The following is a 20,348-nucleotide window of genomic DNA, read 5'->3' as shown; positions in this document are numbered from 1 at the left end:
AGAATATATGCAAACGAATATAAAACTAAAAGTTTATGACAATTTAAAAGAACAGAACTTGGAAATTTTGCACATTTTCATTAAAACGTTACTTTTATTTGAGCAATATACGTATCTTGCATAGTCTCAGAAAAAAAAGATAGTTCCAAAAAAGAACTCAAAAGTCCAATTATTCTGTTTTCTTTTAAAAACACAGTAACTGTTACTAAAAACCCTGTGTAAACCAGTTTCTGATTCCAGAGAAGTGAAATGGCACCATCTAGTGACTTAGAGATGAGATAATCAAGTCAGGGAAGTTCTCACTTCTTTTACTTCCTCACACCACCATACATTCAAGTTTGGAAACGACAGCAAAAGGAAATGTAAAAATAAACATGAATGCTGGAACAATTACTTTGGAAAGCGGAATTGAAAGTCAAGTGTTATGACTCAAAGATTATTTTTCTACCAGACTATGTACCTATATTCTTCAGTATAACAAAATATTTTTGGAGGCACAATATAAATTTAAATAGTCATACACTACTGACCCAAATATCTTCCCAGGAAAGCGAAATGCTTTTTAAGCAATGACAACACTTACTGAGGAGTTTTCCATCAATTAATGATAACACACATAGCCATCAAAATTTATGAATAAAAATCAAGTAACTTTGGATGCATTGATAAAGTCAAGTAAGGCAGTGGCCCCTTCGCTTCAATTAACAGCACCACATCAGGTTTGCACAGGCACCCTGATCGTGCATGTATATGCTCGCTGATTCACATTTCCAGCAGACTGCCTAAAAGCTGCCAGCATAGAACATTTCTAAGCTATGCTTACATAGCAAAACTATAACTGTTTCTGTACAGATTTCATACATTTTATAAAATCTTCTAGGCTTTCATCCTCTAGTAAAATATAGACAAAAGCAGAATGTTTGCTACTTTTAATATTTTTTTTCTCTGTGCTTTGCTTAAAGAAATATATTGAAAAAAAATTACATTTTTCTGAACAAGAGGTCCTATGCCCTCTAGAGGACTATAGAGGAGGGCTTTTCCTTTAGGAACGGTTGTACAAAAAGTGGAAGAGTGAAGGATGTTGTGCAGTGGAGGTTCTGTACTCAAGACACTTTTCACCAATGTTTCCTCTTTTATTCTTTACTTTCTGTGTGCATTTAATAAATACAAAGAACAGTTTCTTGCTTTGCTAGAAAAGTTAAGTCTCTAGTAGCTCAAAAAAACCCCACCAAAACCCACCACTCTAAACTTTCAGTGTCCCACCCTAAAAAGTGGGACAGGTTGACATTATAGCATCAGATAATTATCCTTTTTTATATGCTGAAAGACTGAAAATACTTCGTGAAGAACATTACAGTGATCTGTAGCTCTGCTGGCTTCTCACTTATCTGTAGCTCTATGACAGGGCAAAGAACACTACCTATACCAAATAAAAACAAGGTAATTAAGGTTAACTGTTTATTGTAACAGGGTTGAAAGCCGGTAAGAAAAGCAACAGACAGGAGATCTGGCATTGCTCCATACTGCCACAATTTTCAGCAAGAACAAGCAAAGAGAAAAAAAATCTCATCATGGAAATCACAGAAGAGCAAGCTACTACAAGCTACTACACGTATGGACCACATTCCAAGGACATACGGATAAAATCCTTTCTGGTTAGAATGAGCACTGGGTCAAACAATTTTATCCACTAACTTCAACATATGCAGCTTGCCCAGATCAAACTATTTCTCTGTTTCTATGAACCACTTCACCACACAGATAGCTATTTTAAGCTTTAGCAGGGCACAGAAACATGTATTTGAACAGGCTGCCCTTCCTCTTTCAAAACTGATTTCAGTTCAAGCTGAATTTTCTGCCTGCAAGAAAGGTTTTCAGCTGACATACAGTAAAAATGGGACTCGTAATCAGTCTTTTGAGAACACCTGCAGAGATCACTTTAACTTCTACAAAAACCCATATGATTTCCAAAATGGGGGGTGGGGGGTGGTTTAAACTTTATTTGCAAATATGTGGGGTTATTTTTTATAAAAATTAATTGTCACTTGTTTTAACTATCATGGAGACAAACATAGTGAAAGCCCCCAGACTCCCATTTGAAATGATGACTCTTCCAATCTCAGCTACAGATACAGTCATGAACTAAACCAGCAAATGCTTCTGGTCATAAAGTAGTAAAATAAGGAAAAGACATGTCAGAGCATCTTACAATTCTAAAATTTTGTATGAGCACCTTGAAGGAAAAGGCATGCAAATAACTGAAAGAGAATACATGAACAAACATACCTTTTTAGGAATAGCCGTTACTGTATTTTGTCTTTAAGTTAGTCACACTAAACTTTTGATAAGCTAATGTCTACCCACTGAATTAGCTATATAATTAAAAAGGGATACATTAAACTGTTCCTTAAAGTTAAATGGGAAAAAATAGTTTATACTTCCTAAAGCCCAATAATAAGGGACCTCACTAAGGACCCTGCACATCTTGAAATAAAAGTAGCAGAAAAATTCATAGGAAGATTTTCTTACACTCTAAATGTCACTTTTGATGTAGGTGAACCACTGCAGGGGAGGCTGAGCTCACCTGTTGGAAACCACTCCTCCACGTGACAGACTTGCCATGAGTTTTCCAAGAGGTTCTTAAGTATCTGACATCTCCATGAACAACAGGAACAAGAACGTTTAGATCTTGAATTAGTGCAACTAGTGAATGTGGTAGTATATTATCAGGGTATTGGGGGGATGGATCCTTGATGACCAACTGAAAATCAGAAGCACAGAGCAATTTCAACTATAGATGGTATCACTTAAAATGTTCTAACTATAGTAAATGCACAAATATGGTCAACCTACAGAGGTGTTGACTGCCTCTGCCACCTCTATAGCTGACTCCTTGATTATTAATGTAATCTAACAATTAGCAGTTATCATAACACAGTCTTCATCTTGATCGCACAGGAGATGCTTAGGGCTCTCTGACTGACTCCATACTTCTTTGTATGCTGTAGACACAATCAAGTCTCCACACAAGACATGCACATGTGTCTATCAAAAAGCTGTCAAAAGCCCAGTGGAACCAGGTATCTAATTTATTGGTATGAACAAATATACACTAATCAAAATCCATGTTGATCACCTTTTCCTCAAAGCAAGAAGATTTTGGAAAGATTTTTGGAGCACACATCAAAATTGTCACTTGTTATCTGGAAACTGAAAATAAAAATAGTATCTTTTTCTTTTGGTTTAACATTGGAAATCCTTCCCTTGAAAGACAACTGACAAAAGCATATAGGTTTTGTGCATATTATAAGAAGCTACCCATAAAGGACATTTACTGTTTGAGTAATTAAAGATTTCATTTCTGTCATAAAACGGTAATTACAAGGTAAGCTAAGTATCACAGAATGCCATGCATGCAATACCAGGTCAGCGAAGCAAGCTGTTGCATTTGCACTCAACCATAGTCACTCAGCTGACATTTTATATAGCAGTCACAAGACAACGTATCATAATAATCAAAAGCTACCATATGACACTGCAACCCACTTCTCAGAAAAACTTGCCTGACTACTAATCTTGTGTTCTCATTTAGATGGAATTTAAACAAAGGAAAAAAAAAAATTTTAAAGGTCAAATTAAATATTTCATTCTATATACTTAAGCAAAACACAGTTTGGGAAGTTTCTCATCATAATTTAATCACTTTGATCTTTACAGAAAGAGCTATGGTGTCATAAATTGAAGAAAGTTGGCAGGCAGTAATAACAATAACTCATGAAAACTTCCAAATAAACAGTTGAAAGGGAGTTTGCTCTAATTAATAATAACTTTTAATGAAAAGCCATGATAAATGAAACAAACTGTTTTGTTTTTAAAATCTCTTTCTTTCCAAGAGATGGCCTTTCCTACAGAAGAAATTTGAAGGGTTAATTAATAGGGTTAACCATATTAGCTGTGTTTGATCTCCAATTTGCATCATTGATTTTTAAATTTGAGTCTAAGTTCCTAAGGTCTACTTTTGCTTTAAGGCTGCAATCGTTTTATTTTCTATTATTAAAACTAACCCTTGAGAAAGTACGTTGCCACAAGAGAACTGCTGATACTGAATACTGTTAACTATTTGTCCAATATGATCCCACACTTAAGATCTCCAGGGAATGGGAAATGTCATATGACTTACTTCACAAGTCTGTCATGGGTAAATCTGAATAGGTCCTGAAGAATAGAAAACAGCACTCCAAAGATGAGCACATTTTTCCATACTGATGCTTAATGGCTACCACCAACTCGCCCAGCAACATATGAGGGAAGAAAACAGCAGGGAGACCAGGCAGATGAAAGCCCTTGAATCAAGGGGTGGGGGTGGGAGGGAACCCGAAGAGCTGTTATCTGAAGAATCTGGGATTTCAAATAAGGATCTCCATGAGGTAAATAAATTGGTTAGAGAGTTGCAGAGTAAATACCACAGAAGAAATACATTCTAAAGACAAGTGAATTTCCCATGGCAAGAAACTATTTTTTAGTTTTAAGAAAAATTAAACTAGCAATTTCATCTCTGATGTGGACAGGGTGGTTAAAAAACAATTAAATAACTCTACCCATTTATACAAACTAGATTACTGAAAGAGGAAGGACTAGCCCAGTTACACTGTGTGAAAAAAATACAGAAAAGCAGGACCAGCCTGTAATAAACCACTTTTGGTAGAGTCTGCTTCCGAGCATCGCTACAGTTCTTGGGAATACCTGCTAGGCACCAAAACCGCAACAACAGTGACTCGAAAGGAGTTTAAAGGTGCACACAAAAATCGAGGACCTGCCTAAACCTGAGCTGGAAGGGGCCCAGGCTGGCGAGCACGGGGCTGCCTGCAGCGGGGGGTCGCGGCCGGGCCCCCCCGGGTGGGACACACCGGGCCCCTCCGCAGGGCGGACAGCTGGAGCAGGACAGGGGCTGCCCAGCCCTGCCCCGCGGTGCTCGCAGCACGGGGAGCTGCCCCCTGAGCGCCCCTGCGGTAACCGGCCCCAGGACCCACCGGCAGGGACCCCGGGTGCCTGAGCCCCGAGCGCCACAGCACAGCGCGGAGGTCCCCAGAAGGGTGCCCGCGGCAGGAGGACGCGGCGCTGGGGGCACTCGGGGCCAACGGGAGCAGCTGCCCGGGGCCCACGCGAGGGCTGGTTCGCTGCGGCCGCCCTCAGCCCCTGCTGTCACCCCCGGCCGGTGGGCGAGGGCTGCCCCGAGCGGGCGGCCACACAGAAGCGCCTGAGGAGAGAGCGGGCGGCGGTGAGCTGCAGCACAGAACGGCGCGGCTGGGCGAGACCGGGCCCGCGGGGGTGCGGCAGCCCGGTCTGGGGGCAGCGGGGCGCAGGGGGCTGCGAGGAGGCCGCGCCCGGGAAAGCGGGCCCGACCAGCCGCTCATGCGGGGGGCAGCTGCCGGCGCCTCAGCCCTGCCCGGGGAGGGTGCCCGGCTCTATCCCCTTCCCCGGCAGCGCCGTGAGGCGGTCGGTGTCCGCCGCCGCACCCCTGCTTTGCAGCCAGCCATGCTCGCCTCCCGGCACGCACGGAACGGCCGGGGCTCGTCCAGGCTGGCGGCGGCTCCCGCACCCTCCCCTCTGCCTTGAAGGCGGGGCCGCGGCTTCCCGCCGCCACCCCGCGGCCCGGGAGGTTTCCTTAAACCCGGGTGTGCAGCTGCCCCGCCGGGACCGGCTTGCTGCCGCGGGGCTGTGAGGCGGAGGATGCGGGCGGCGCGGGGCTGCGGTGGCGCTGCGGGCGCGGGCGGTGTGGAACTGCGAGTCGAGAGCGGGAGGCGGGAGCGGGGCCGTGAGGAGGCGGGAGCGGGGCCGTGAGGAGGCGGACGCCGCTGGCCTCAGGCGGGAGCGGGGCCCCGGCGCGGGGAAGAGAAGCGGCTCCAACTCCGCTTTGTGCCTCACGGGGCCTTTTCCTCCCCTCCCTTGAAACGGGTAAGATACCGTCACAGTAATGTAGCGGCGTGTGCTAAATAGGACATCACACCCGAAGAACAGTTAATTAATTAATTAACACTGGTTTTAAAGGGTCACCCCGCCCCGCACTTGGCTGAAGGAGTTGCTTCACCGTTTCCTAATTTCAAGTACACTTACCAGTGCTATTCTGGAAAATTACTTATAAACAGTATTTAAGACACACGTGGTTGCCTTTTCCCTGTATTTTATTGTTCAAAGCATAAATGTGAGTTTTACAGTCATGGCGTTTTGGGTGAGGAAGCTCAGAAGCAGCATTAGACATTAACCTCATGGACAGAACTTGCTCAGGCTTCTTGAAAAAATTGCATCCTTCATCTAGAATACATACCAGAGCCAGTTAGTTGCTATGTTGCCTGGAAAAAAAAAAAAAGAAAAAGTAAAGTAACACTAAAAATTTGCCAACAGCCTTGAAAATAAATGAAACATTCAACTTTTCTTTAAAAAAAAAACCCAAACATTGACATAACAATTTGCACTTCACTTGTAATTAATTGGGTAACTAAAAAGACTGCACTTTTCTTTAGAGACAAGCACCCTGACAGTGGCCCAACAAAAGTAGACGCATGCGGATGCAGTAGCGCTGCAAGTGCCACAAGCTGTGACGTGACGGACACAGCTGGGCAAGGTGCCAGCTCGGCAGCTCTGGAGCCTGCCCCTCTCTGTCCCGAGGTAAGCGTGGTCACAGCCGTGTCATCACTTCAGGCTGTGCCGCAAAGGCAGCAGACCAAGTCAGGAAGGTTAGTGAGCACAACGGTAACGTTTCCCTGAGAAATCAAAACCCATTTTGAAACAAGTCCATCAGCCTGAGAGACCACTGCCTAACACAGCGCCTCGGGACACCAGCTGTAGCCGAGTATCTGGACATAAACCGGTGGCATAAGCAGAAAAAGTCCTACCTCACAGCAGCAAGGTAAAGTATTTCAAATCATCTACTCAAGAAAGGTATTTAGGACTAAATAGGGTGAAATTCTCAGTACTTGGTGAATGTTTACAGAAGTCCTGAAGTCAGTACAACATAATCAGTAGTAGAGCCCAAGTTACACACACTTTCCACAATTCATTAAAGACATTAATTCCTCAGATGAGGAAAATGCTCGTATCCTGCTCAAAACTTACAACTTTGTTTTGGGAACTGAATGAACAGTATGTACCAAATATGTGCTCAGAAGGATTTATGTAACATTTGCTCACACCAGAAGCTTAGTGCTGATGTGCTCTGCCAAAGACAGTAAAAAATTTTTGAAGCAACTACAAAATACCCTACAGCACTAAAAATTCTCTTGACTGTATGCTTTGCATTCCATTCTATGCCCTTACTTTAAACCTCCAGATGGCAAGAGTAACTGCAACATAAAAGCTTCATCTACGTATCTCTTGTAGATTAGAATATTTCTAAAGAAAAAATATTTTGAAATATTACATTATATTGATGACTTTGGTATACTTCAAGAATTCTACAAAGCCACTAGTCAACCAAGTTGGAAAAAAGAGTCATTTAGAAAAAAGGCAATTGACCAGATTGTAAGAGCTGGATACATTCAACACTTGTACCAACAACTTGCCTCTGGTCTACAACTGCGCACTGTTTGTACAGTAATTGCTAGTCTGCAGCCAAAACCAGATGCAGGAACTGTAATAAATCACCCGGTTTTAAGCAGTTTAAATATGCCTGCTATTTCCTTTTAACAAATGGAGAATGCAAATTTATTTAAAATGTTGTTGGGATGCAGATGCATGCCACTAACTTCTGTGAGATCTGAAGGACTTGCAGAAGTGATTTTAGGACTGCTGAGCATCTAGAACCAGTTCAGATCAAGGGGATCTGCAAGGTAACGTTTAAACAGCTGGTCCTAAAGCAGCAAACTTACTGCCAGCAGCAGTCTGAAAAAAACCCGCAACCAAACAAAGCCAACAAATAATAAGGTGTAGCAAGAATGGTAATTAGCTGGCTGTTGCTTAAGGTAAAGAGACAATACATCCTTTCAGCTACACACAGTTTATTAGATGAATGTGTAAAAAGCATGAACTTCAGAAGCTACTTGTCATCCATGCGTTTCCCATTTACTCCTTAGGATGCCCGTTTGGGTGTCTCAACTATTGATTAGCTTTTGTCTTGGGTAGACAAAACTATTCTTTCCTTAGAATCACTAATTTTCATACCAGTTGCAAGTTACTGCCAAACCACAATAATTTGAAAGTCAAGAACTATCGCTAATATAATACCCAACAAATATTTGCCAAATCCCTCAATATTCAGTGTTGAGGGAAGCTAGAAAAACAATATTTGCTATATTTCATAATACTCATGCCTCTGGTTACTTGAGTCATACCTTTCATGTAACACTGATTTAAAACAACAACAGTGAAAATGATAACAGCTGCAGTGAGCAGGTAATTCTTAACCAAACTAGAGACTCTCTCCCACGTTATCTTTACTGGCATCACTCAGAAGTTACTTTGGAAGGGCATTTCATGAGACTTGAATGTCTGGAAAAGTGGTTCCTTATGAAGCTGAAGGTCACCGAGGTAACAGATTTAAGTAATCACTACAGGAATAGAGCCTATTTCAGAAGAAATCTACAGAACAGTCAAGTTTAGGAACAAGCAAAGCCATACAAAAACCCTTGTGGTTTGCCACTGAAGTTAAGCAAAGCTTTGCAGATGCAACTCGGCTTGACACCCTTCTACAACAGGTGTACCGAAAACAGAGTGGAAATGCCAACTGTATAAAAAAATATGTGGAATATTTCATAAAAAATGCTCCAAATACTTTTAATTATGTAACTTTTATTTGAGAGAAACATTGTTGTAAAAAAGTTCACATGGAATAGTAAAACCATGGGAGTGTGAAGTTTTTGTTGGGGTTGGGGTGGGGTTTTTTGGGTGGTTTGTTTTTTTTTAGGGGCTGGGTCTGGGTTTTTTGTCTATACACATCAATACACAGTTAATGATTAGGTTTACAAGTTAGCCACATGACAAGTTCACTTTTACCTGCAGGAGCTTTTGACATTACACCTTTATACCAGAGTGCTTAAACACACACAGCAGAACACTTCTATTTCAAAATTAAGCATTTTCCCAAGGACTATACTTTTTATTCTGAATTTAGTAGCTATATAGCATTAAAATAACTGTAATTGAAGTTTTATTTGCAAAAATGTTCATAAGGCCATAGGAATGCACTCAAATTCACCAGAAACAAGAAAAATCAATGGAAGTCCTGCTTTTGTGGAAGAAAGAAATACAAGTTTTATTTATAAGAATGAGAATGGCATAAGCAGTTCAGTGAATGGAGGAGAAAACAGACCTATTACCACCTACAGACCAAACCTTAAGTTTAACATTGCAAAATTTCAATTACATTAATAGATAACCAAATAACAGATGCATTTTCACAACTAACACATTTATGCATTTTACATAATATTCATGTACTTTCAAATCATTACCCATTCACAATATTTTAATGTGATATGTATATTCAAGACTCCTTTATTCACTTGTGAAAATGATCCACTTAATTCACTTGACTTCAGCAGACTAGTGTGGGAAGGGTACTTACAATGGGAAATACTTTCTGTAAAAAGAACTACAGGTCTGAAAAGTCAATTAGCATTTCTGAGACTATCCCCCAAATAGCAAAGTGAGCTGCATTACCTTTTCATGAGTGGTTTAAGCTTTAGCAGTAATAGAACTTCCAGACAGTAAGTAAATCAAATATTCTGTATACACCCAACAAAAACTTCTTGTGCATGTTTTGCTGAGCACAGACTGAAAGCTAAAATTGCAAAGCACTGAGACCAGTCCGGGTATTGTTTGGCTATTTTTTTTCTTTTTTTAAAAAAACATTAGAAAACTATTGGTCAAGATACAGTGCACAGACATGGGTCCGAGGAAAAGATTTTCTAGAACCTTAGCATAAGCAGCATTTTTGTTTTATCCACCAAATCCACAAAAAATGTCTGCCTCTCCTGAAAGGTTAGTGGCAATTTCTGGAACAAAACAGAAATACATTTGCTGCTTAATGAATAATAATTACAGGACTTTTGTTCTAATGGACGTTAGAATACTAACTAGATGACTGAGGTATAGTTAAGAGTCCTTCAAAATTTAGATCATATAGTCTGGAGCAAAGTAGCAACACAGACTGCATAGAACAATCATAGTGATATTAGAAAAGCCTGTAGGACCCAGCATCCAACGCGTAGGCAGAACATACCATTTATCATCACCCGCTTGTCTAAAGGAAAATAGCTAAAAAAATTCCTGGTAGAACATACAGCTGATTCGCACGCTAAGATACAGCACATTTTTCAATGTCTGACAAGGCAAACTGTACACAGAAAGAGGTCTGTACTGACCACGTTAGCACACCAATAAAGTGCAGCCACTCAGCCATTTAATACTGCTGGAGAAGAGGGGTGGGGGCAAAACAACAAAGAAAGAGAGAGAAATCTGCATTTTACCTTATCCATAAGACCACATGAAATTAGAATTCTTCAGTTTCAGCAGGGGACAACAAAATTGCATTAATTTCTTCTACAAATAGAAAAAGATGAGCTTTACATGAACATTAAGCAAAGTGAAGTATTTACTGCATTATTTTATCATGCATAAAGTGAATTTCCTATGGTCTTACATCACATTTATGTACAGTTTAGCACAGCTAAATGTAAGAAAATAGCAAGTTTTATTTTTCCTCCCCCCCATACAGAGCAGATACCCCAATTCGCTGCTGCTTCAAGAAGCACTTCATAGACTCTACTACTTAAAGGCTCTTTCAAAGGGAAGTTCATGGAGACTAATGTTGGATGAACGTTTAACCACACAGCAAAGACAGGAAAAAACAATACAAAGCATTCCGTAAACGGTGCCAAACACAGAACATGTCAGTTTTGGTTTGCAGACAACCCCTGAGATAAAAACCAAAGTATTACGACACCAAATAAGTCAGAGGTAAATTACTGAAAATAAACAACATTCATAATTGGTGTCACAACACTTTCTGTATAGAAGCACTTTTTTGAACCATACAGAAAACGTAACTGCTTTAGCCTGTCCGAGAAAAACATCAAGGGTAGACAACAGAGCAGTTAGGGTTGCTTTGTTTTTTCACTAAACCTTGTTGCCATGAAGATGTTTCTGTTTTAGTGCAGCAACAGCAGTTTATGAGATTCAGCATCTAGTTACAGTAACTACTTCTATTAAACTACATGTGGGGACAGGCTGATAACCACCTAAAACTTCATGGAACCAGCTACTTAATGTTAAACCTTTTAAAATCAAGTCTTTAAATCTAACGCTATTGGCCCATCCACTTTCAAAATATTTACAACAGACCTGGAGATGACAAATCCAGTACCTGACACCACAAAATGAAGCGGTTATCTGTGGCAACAACCAACACACGGTTCACAACTCCAGACGATGTCGGGAAGCAAAAGCAAGCACGTCAGACAGTAATGATGACAATGACAGAACACACCTACCCCCTAATAACAAACATGCTGGACACAAACTTGTAGTTAAAGCTTACAATGGTCCAAGTTTGGCACATCAACAGAACTAAAGCACCTGTTTTAATTGCTTGTTGAGGATTTTTTTTTTTTTCTGAAGACAATAAAAAAGTAGTAGAACAAAGACTAGGTTATACAACGCTCAATTGAGTAAAAAAGGCAACTACGTTTCAACTCTGCTTCTAACAGTCTAGGTCACTGTACCAGTTTCTGATGAAAAAAATAACTGCTTGAGCAGACCAAAGAGGGCTTCACACATTCAGTATTAACTGCACAACTAATAATATGTTACATCCCTAACGTGACCGTTTCCTTAGTGCTGGAACTTGATAAACTTTAGCAACAGCACAGGAAGCTAGTTTTTGGACACCTCAGTTGTCAAGGGTCGATGCTTACAGATGTTAACAAACTATCCTTACAATTACAGTAGAAATAGATGTCACCTTTAGAAGCAGTCATTTCTGAACAAGTGAATCCACAGAGAGGTTACTCAAAACTCATGCATTCAGCTTCCACAAGCCACTTAAGTGATAGCGATGAGGCCAATTTGTGACAATGAATTCAACTCCAGAGTGTACTTCCTCATCAGAAACAAAAAAAGGTGCAGACAGTTTGAGCTAACAAAGGGAAGTTAAGTGAGGAGAGACACTGTGTTTATTCAAACAACTGGAAGGTGCATCTGTGAATCAGACAGTGACTGGCAATTCAGAACACAACTTTGCTAAGTCTGGTAAAGAAAGAAAAGCAACATACTACATTCAGAACAGAAGCCATAGCTTCTGCATGAACAGATTTGTGCATCCAAGAGACAAACGCCATACAAATTGTTAAATGCCAATTGTTACAGTAATTCTCATTACTAGAGTATCAACATCCATACTGCAGTCGTGGCCACAAGTATACAGCATAGAAAATAATGGACGTGAGACTTAATTTTTCCCCTGGCTCTTCTGCTTGAAAATAAATTTGTTTAAAAACAGAAAGGAAAACCTGCACAAATCTGTTAAGAATCTTTCTTACAAGTCAAACTGTGCAAATACAAGTGTAAGATTGTGCTGTAACAGGCAGTAAGAGGCCAATATGGATGTGCAAAGTTAAAAGAAACATAGCAGCTTTTGCAACAGGCAATAAAACAGAAAGTAAAAAAGGAAAACAAGTTAACTCTTGCATTTGTGTCTCCACTTCATAGCTTCCATATCTGAGAAAGAAGAGCCTGACAGGTCAATAGGCTTAGTGAGCAAAATCCACTTGGTATTTTGTGTATCGCAGTCTACGTTCAATGGAGCTCTCAGCAGCAGCTTGGTGGTATTATTTCTGAGGCTTTGTGACCCTGTGCTTTCAAAGAAGCAGAAAAGGTTCTAAGTGTGCTGCAGTCTATCATTAGAAGTTCATCAAAGTAGCGTGCATCGAAAGAAGCTGCTCTTCTTAGATCGGTTTTCTGTTATTTTTACTGGCCCACCTGCCCCTGATGAACTGTTGTCATTCTGAAAGAGACAAAGAGTATCAACATCATAAAAATGCAGGAAAAAAAGTAAGTCGAGCTTTCCCAGGTTCCCTCCCCACCTCCTCTGCCTTGCAAAGCTATAAGCAGAGCAGCAGTTTGTTGCAACTTGAGCTCCTCAATTATCCAGACTCTGTTAATCATTCAATAAAAATGCCTATTTTAAAAATGAAGATTTATCCAGCAATCCAGATCTCAAGTATTAGCTGAAGTAGTTTGAGACATAATTCGACATTTAATAAAGCAAAGAGCACACTGTTACATTTCAAAAGAACACATCAATTTCAGGCTGCTCAGTGTTACTGTTCATGCAAAATAAAGAACAATTACATGCTGACGTGTAATAAAGCCTGATAAAGCACCCTTTGCTCAAATTTATCTAGCACACCCTGTAATCCCCAGCAGTTTTTTGGTAGGGCTACTTCTCAGACAATTATTATAGCAGTCATTTCAATGTATCTAGTTTGTATGCCAACTGGAAATACAAACCATTTTTCTGTTGAGCTTTGTCATAATGTCCCGTGCAAGTGTGAAAAATGCCTGGTAAGGAGTGGAAATAAAAAAAAAGAGAAAGTTAGTCACGAGATACATTAAAGATAAGATCGATACGGAGTAGCCAGACACATTAACAGTACAGTATTCTGTAGGGCACTGCCAGCACTTCGCATTGCAAGGCGCTCTACGTATAATAGCTGTTTACCTAAAACTGCACTAAGTATGCTTTACAATAAAAAACTCTGGTTTTAGTCTCCATCCCCAGTCTTTGAAGCAAGTAAACTGACTTTCCCATCATGTACCTCTTCGCCAAAAAGAAAAAAGTCTGCTGAAGAGAGCGCTGCATGCACTAATACTTACCCACCCACCCCCAACTGCACTGCGCACTGTAACTAGAAAACCACGGAAAGGTTTGGGGATGGCATGCCTGGGAATTCACATTCAGGCTAGCTTGCTTTCTGTTCTCCAAAAGTTTTGCTCCTGGGCTATCTATAATGTTTATTTATGCTTCCAACATCCCTATTAAAAAAGAAAAAAAAAAATCATCAGCAAATCTCAGCATCTCAGACTTCAATGTATAAAGGAGCAAAAAAACCTCTGCAGCAGAAGAAAATCTGCAACTCTCCAGAAGAAGGGAAAGCAAGATTTTAGGCTACCTGGAGACATCAACAACCCGAGGACAGCTCCAGAATGTAAAAAACTGTAAACGTTTCCCCTCTCATTGTGTTTGGAATATATCCAGAGAGACACTCATTTAATGCAAATAAATCACAACAAATAAATGAAATCACTTCTGATCACAGGAATACAGAATAACATGATTGCGTCATTTCCCACAAGTTCAACATTTGGTAGAAAGACGACTAAATCATTACTTGTTGAATGCCCGTACCAGCTGCAATTTTTAATACTTTCTTCACTAATCATGTGACAATTTTTTTTAAAAAAATCACATAGCAAAGTCGTTTGGAGTGAGCACACACTACTGTACATGTCATGACCCACAGGAGTTAAAATGAAATCGCAGGACATGCCATGAAAGAGCAAGTCAACTATCTGGAGAAATTACTGAAGATAGGTGCTTTCTATACAGAGAATACTGCTGTCCACCACTGGTATTAGCTGCTCATGTTCACACTTCCACTATCTGCTGCAAGAATCATAACGACACTGGGCAAATCAGGTCCAGCACTACCCCAGATGCACCACAATGCAACTAAGTCCGCTCTAGCTATACTGTACAACCATCATCCTGCAATCAGAAGAAAAACGCTTGTCTGGCATGGCATCATTCATGTTATTTTAAAGTAACGATCTCTTCAGTTTCTAGTTAATTTGTTGGCTGCATGATCTGAATTAAGTATGCGTTTGGAGGACTTTTAAAAGGTATCCCACCAATACATGCGGAAGGGCTTTTAGATGATTAGGTACAGGAACAACATATAAGAACAAGTCTGCCTTATCTGAATAAATGAATCTTAATGTAACTGCCTTTTGCTATCATCTTATCGTCTTGTCCACACTCCTTGTCATAGCGTTAAGATCCTCCCCCCACCTCTCTGAGATGACAAGAGTGATTCATGGTAAGATAGACTGGAGCTGAGCCACGCTTCCTTCCGATTCTCCTTCCTTATGCTCTCATAAATAGGGATCTCATGTTTTTAGCATAAAATTCATTTACAGGAAAACAGATTGCAAGTCTATAGATAGCATTACAAGCCTTCTTCCTCCTCTAACATCAGCTTATGGCAGTCAGTCTGTGCTGGTGTTCCAGGTTAACAAACAAATCTTCAGTCTCATCCGCACAGCACCCTTTAAGTAGTAACCTGAAGGCTCCTTGACACAGTAGCTTGTTATTCTGAAAGTAAAGAATCTGGAATCCAATTTCCTGCACAAAGCATTGCTCTAAAATTACTTCTATTCCTGTCCAAAAGCACTGCAATTTAAGTAGCGAGGCACAGAAGTCTAAAGCAACTGTTTGCTACAGTAACAGCAAACTGCTCTTAACACCGGTTTAGAACACAATTCCAGACACTACCAGAATACAAGAAATGCTGGATTTTACAGCAGCTCTCTGAATACAACAAGAGTGGTGACTCAGGAGCACAGTTAGGACTTCAGGTCCCAGATCAGGTCAGAAAGCCCAGCAGATCATGAAACACGCCTCCATAGTAGCAGCTCAAGAAACACACCTAAGCATAATGCACATCACTTACCTCTTCCACATTTATGCTGGATTTTGCACTTGTCTCCAAAAATTTGATTCCATAATCAATTGCTAACTAGAAGAGAGGTTAAAGTTTTTCAGTGTTTTTGAAGTTCCTTTGTAAAAGAAACATTTTACATCGGTTCATAACAGAATTAATGCTGTATACTGTAGCAATTTTCAAAAACAAACCCATCGAGTTACTGGACAATTAGGCAAACCATTAGAACAGGTCATACCCTCATGTGAACCTCAAAATCAACAGAGATTAATTTCTTACAAAAAGACTTAATTAGGACCTAAAAGAACAGTAAGTTAGAATCTTCATTGATACAGATTTACAGACACAGATAACTACCATCATCTCGTAAATGGTGTTACAAGCAACTACACTACTTAGCTGTGTACATAACAGATTATATAGTATTCTTACTTGCTTGTTTCTTCTGCAGAACAACTAGTTACTTCAGCTTTAATAACAGTACTTATGAAAAGAGCAAGTAACCACCATGGTGAAACAAGTACAATAAGGTCAAACTATATACAAAGCTTTATACCGAGATGTAGAATATCTCACGCTCGCTATAGCAAAGGTCAGTGTTCTTTACAGGATCTTCCCTTCAAGACAATAGTGCCATTAGGTTTACTGAAACCTGAAGACAGTCAAGTGTTATTTAAAAATCAAAAAACCCAAGCCTGGCATCCTATAATATATAGAAGTATCTAAAACAAGAGGTTTGAGGCCCATTACCTCTCATGTGCTTAAAACACACCAAACCCCCAGCAGCGAAAATCCTAAGAAAAGCAGGCTCTTAATTAAGTTGATTCACCAAAGCTTACCTTCTCCCCTTTTTCTTTTGAAACTTGTCTTTTTTCATTCATATCACATTTGTTACCCAGGATCATTCTTTCCACATCTGAAGAGGCATGCTGAAAGAAGAAAAAGTAATCTCTCGCAAACAAAGTGCATCATTATTTAAAAGAGGTTACGTGTCAAACTCATCTACAAATGAGTATTTTCTTTTTTAAAACCTGTCTACTGTTAATGCATTGCTGGCAAGGAGACTGACTTTCGAAACAAGCAATTTAATATTTAAACCAGGTTGGAATAAATACTCCTAGATTAAATTTGCCGGAGTATTATTACAGATCAAAACAGTACTATGAGCTCTGTACCAGGCTGCTCACACACACAGGCATTCAGTTGTTCTGGAAATGTAACAGTACACACTTCCAAGTGGTGCATGGACACCTAGGGTATTGGGCTGGAGTATCATTATGTGATACATTTGCATTTTTAAAACAGGTTATTAACAAAATACTTTTAAATAATCAATACTTTACTAATCAATTCAGCAAGAGAACTTTCTAGCCCAGTCACTATTGAATCAAATTGGTCACTAATACGGAATTTTGTTTAAGAGCCAAAGAACAATACTAAAGAAATACTAAAGAAAAGCCCACGGATTCTATGTTTAAGGGAAAACAACGAGTAAGATTCTGTTATCTAACTACAGCTTCACTAAAATTAAGGTTTCTTCTCTAACTTCACAATGACCTATCCCTACTTGACAGCACATCCCACTAAATAGCTTACAGTAAGTCAGCAGGAAGGAAGCTTACCCAAGACCAAATGAAAAGGTCAGAAACCTCTAGTCGGACACACACACAACACAGTTAACAACTGAAATGAGACAGATTTGTCATCATCTCAGTGAAAGGTAGACCCTGAGATCTTGCTCCTTCCCATTCCTTAGACACACCCAAAAGCAAAAAAGAATACAAGCCATATAGTAAGAGCAGTTTTGACATACTTTATGCTTACTTTCTACCTTCTACCCCTAGATGAACAAGAATGAATATTCTCATCATCAATAATCACTGTTGCATTCACTGCACGGTCTAACTTGGCTACTATGGCTACTATATGTTGGCTACTAAAATGAAAGCAAACAATTACTTATTATTTGTCCCAGGGAAATCATAAGATGGAACAAGTAAGAAGTACTTTCCAAAGCGCCTACCTCCTCTATGTTTCTTATCCAGTTTTTTATGTTGTCAAAAGACTTCTCATTTGTGATGTCATACACCAGCATAATTCCCTAAATAAAAGTAAGAAAATCTCATTAGATGAGCTAGCACTACTGGTTGAGTTTCAACATATGTTGTTGGTTTGAGTATACTTGCAAGAAATTCAACATACAACTTACACACCTAGAATCCTTTCTCAAAGCATTATGCCATTGCTGAGAATTTACCCAAAATTTTAATATTTAACAACTGTTGGCACTGTTAAGAGGTCAAACACACCTCCTATATGAAGTTTTAAATTATTAGGCTACAGTCAGGAAAAGTTTAGAAATTCTACTACAACAGCAACCAAGACACTACTGTTAAAGCAAAATTTAGAAGCAGCAGCTTTAAGCAGTCAAAGATGACAAACCTGTGAGATCCAGTCTGCTGGGGCCAGTAGATACTTACAGCAAAGCTGGCACTAGGTGCTCTCCCAGAAGCTTTAGCTCTTTCAGACAGTTAGGTACGTATACTAGTGTGAGCTCTCAACAATTAGCAAAGCATGGGAAACCACACAACAGCTGCATTAAGGACAGATTGCCAGGTTCACCTCCATTCCTTATTGCCTTTCCAGTCATTCCTCGGAGGACAAAGAAAAGTCCTTGGCCGTGGACTGGGAGGTGGGGAGAAGACCATGTCACTGCCATAACCTGTTTAAATACTAGAAAGCTCTAACACAGAGCCACAACCATTACTATTTCTCCCCATCTGTATTCCGTAATAGTGAAATTACTTGGACCCACAGCCAGCCTATGAATGTTACCAATCTGTTCATACAAAGCAGTTAGAACACGCAGCAGCAGCAATAGCTAGTCATCAGCAAGAAATTAAGTGTCCCAACATAAAGTACCTCCAATCACAGCATTAAGAATGCATTACAAGCAGTTGTAACACAAAGAGTACAGGCTCCAAGTCAGTTAATTGACCCCAAGTCATTCTTAATGGAGGAAAAGGTAACAGTAGCTTTAATAAGTGACTGTGCTTCTAGCCCAGATTCTGCATTCTCTACTGTCTGGAAAAGCAATTCAGTCAAATCACTTTTAATATTAAAATAATTCATTACCTATTTTCAGACATTTCAAATGTTTAAAGAGGTTGATTGCATTAAAAAAAACCCTGCCTGATTACAGCTGGGCAGCTTAACTTACTATAATCTGCCAAAATTTTAATTAAAGAAGACAATAGGACTTGAAGTTTCATCACAAAGACAGGACTAGACAAAGTACCAGCAGGTTTAAAAAAAGAAAAACAGAGAAAACACCACAAAACAAAAAAAAACCAAAACCAACAGTTGTGGCATCTCACGCCACAATTACCTACTCCTCCAGCTGAAGACTTAACATGATATAACCTCAGGAGCAGCAAACCAGTTACACTAGTTGTGCCTAGCTTTTTGTGAAGTGAGAGCACTCACCATGGCTCCTCTGTAGTAAGCCGTTGTGATCGTGCGGAATCTCTCCTGGCCTGCTGTATCCCTAAAATTCAGTGAAAACAAGTATTTGTTGGAGGTGATCTTTACAACCTTCTGTACTTAGACGTGTCTTGTTAAACAGAGTAACAACATATTGATACTCCCTCATTAAGAAAAAATACTTTTTCTGTATTTGCACAAGTTTCTCCAGCCCTCAACACCTTCCTCACCCCCAAGCGATCCTACTTACATCAGTGGTTATAGCAGCACCATAAATACGGCACAAAAGCATTTAAATTTTCATGCAAGCAATAACACTCATTACTACACAGCCTTCCCTAGAATAACTAAGAGAGGCAGCTCTGATGCATCCCAGTCCTGCTCGAAACAAAACCCAAAACATGCCGCAGTAGAGTATTTCAGGATAGTGCATTTTCACGTACAGTTAGCATTAAAATCCACCACTACATGTTTGGGTGCTGGTATTTTATCCTAGATGACTTCAAAGCAGTACCTGTGAGTGAACAGGAGGACCAAAGTGTTTGGCTACTAGTCACACCTAGGGTTGCTGAACCTCAAAGGCCTGACAAAACCTAGCTTTCTGCCTTAAATTCCACAGAAAATTTGTACCCACCACTCCTGGCACTTTGCTTCCTCAGTCACAAGAACTGTGGCTCACATGCAAGTATCACAACTATCTTTGCTAGAACTTGAGAAATCAGCAGGAATCCTACATTCACCAGGAGCATTTTAAGAGTTTGGCATGTGTAATAAATAATGCTACTCCAAAACTACTCATCTGCTGCTATCAGGAGGCTCGGTCTCTGCTAACCCACCAGGCAAGCAGTGGGAGTACTATCACTAACCTGTGCCTCTGAGTAAAATTAGACATCAAAGTACCAGAGAACATCACATTTTATTAGATTGCACATTTTAGTTTACAGCTATGGAGTTAATGCTTCTCTTCCCCATGGAATAGCTAAATGCACATTTAAGAGGACAGCTTTTGATAAAATGGGAAGTTGCTCTCATGTTGCATTTGAACGGGCCGTTTCCTGTGCTACTAAAGCAGAACCACCCCAAGAGCAAGCCAGAAGCACGCATAAACTTCATGGGCAGCCAATGAATAAAAGGTATGAAACTTCTGGC

At 40.1% G+C, this 20,348-nt stretch overlaps 1 protein-coding gene across 5 annotated transcripts in view; it reads right to left on the bottom strand.

The window, feature by feature from the left end:
* Positions 1 to 6,164: 6,164 nt before the first annotated feature.
* Positions 6,165 to 20,348, bottom strand: part of RAB8B (RAB8B, member RAS oncogene family) — a 31,347-nt gene continuing 17,163 nt past the window's right edge. Inside the window, exons 3-10 of one of the 5 annotated variants that reach the window (XM_055717292.1) lie at positions 19,203 to 19,263; positions 17,740 to 17,817; positions 16,556 to 16,645; positions 15,726 to 15,791; positions 13,504 to 13,554; positions 12,973 to 12,997; positions 10,464 to 10,536; positions 6,165 to 6,350 (exon numbers count right to left, since the gene is read on the bottom strand). In XM_055717292.1, coding sequence (XP_055573267.1) covers positions 10,487 to 10,536; positions 12,973 to 12,997; positions 13,504 to 13,554; positions 15,726 to 15,791; positions 16,556 to 16,645; positions 17,740 to 17,817; positions 19,203 to 19,263 — 421 coding nt within the window. In that variant the 3' untranslated portion in view covers positions 6,165 to 6,350; positions 10,464 to 10,486. Of the gene's footprint in view, positions 6,351 to 8,764; positions 12,998 to 13,503; positions 13,555 to 15,725; positions 15,792 to 16,555; positions 16,646 to 17,739; positions 17,818 to 19,202; positions 19,264 to 20,348 lie in introns of those variants that run through there. The other 4 variants (XM_055717293.1, XR_008733351.1, XM_055717291.1 and 1 more) reach the window with 4 other exon arrangements.

The sequence above is a fragment of the Falco cherrug genome, chromosome 7 (genome assembly GCF_023634085.1).
Source record: "Falco cherrug isolate bFalChe1 chromosome 7, bFalChe1.pri, whole genome shotgun sequence".
NCBI lineage: Eukaryota > Metazoa > Chordata > Aves > Falconiformes > Falconidae > Falco > Falco cherrug.
The sequence above is the reverse complement of the archived record's forward strand: the minus strand, read 5'-3'. Positions and strand labels throughout refer to the sequence as shown.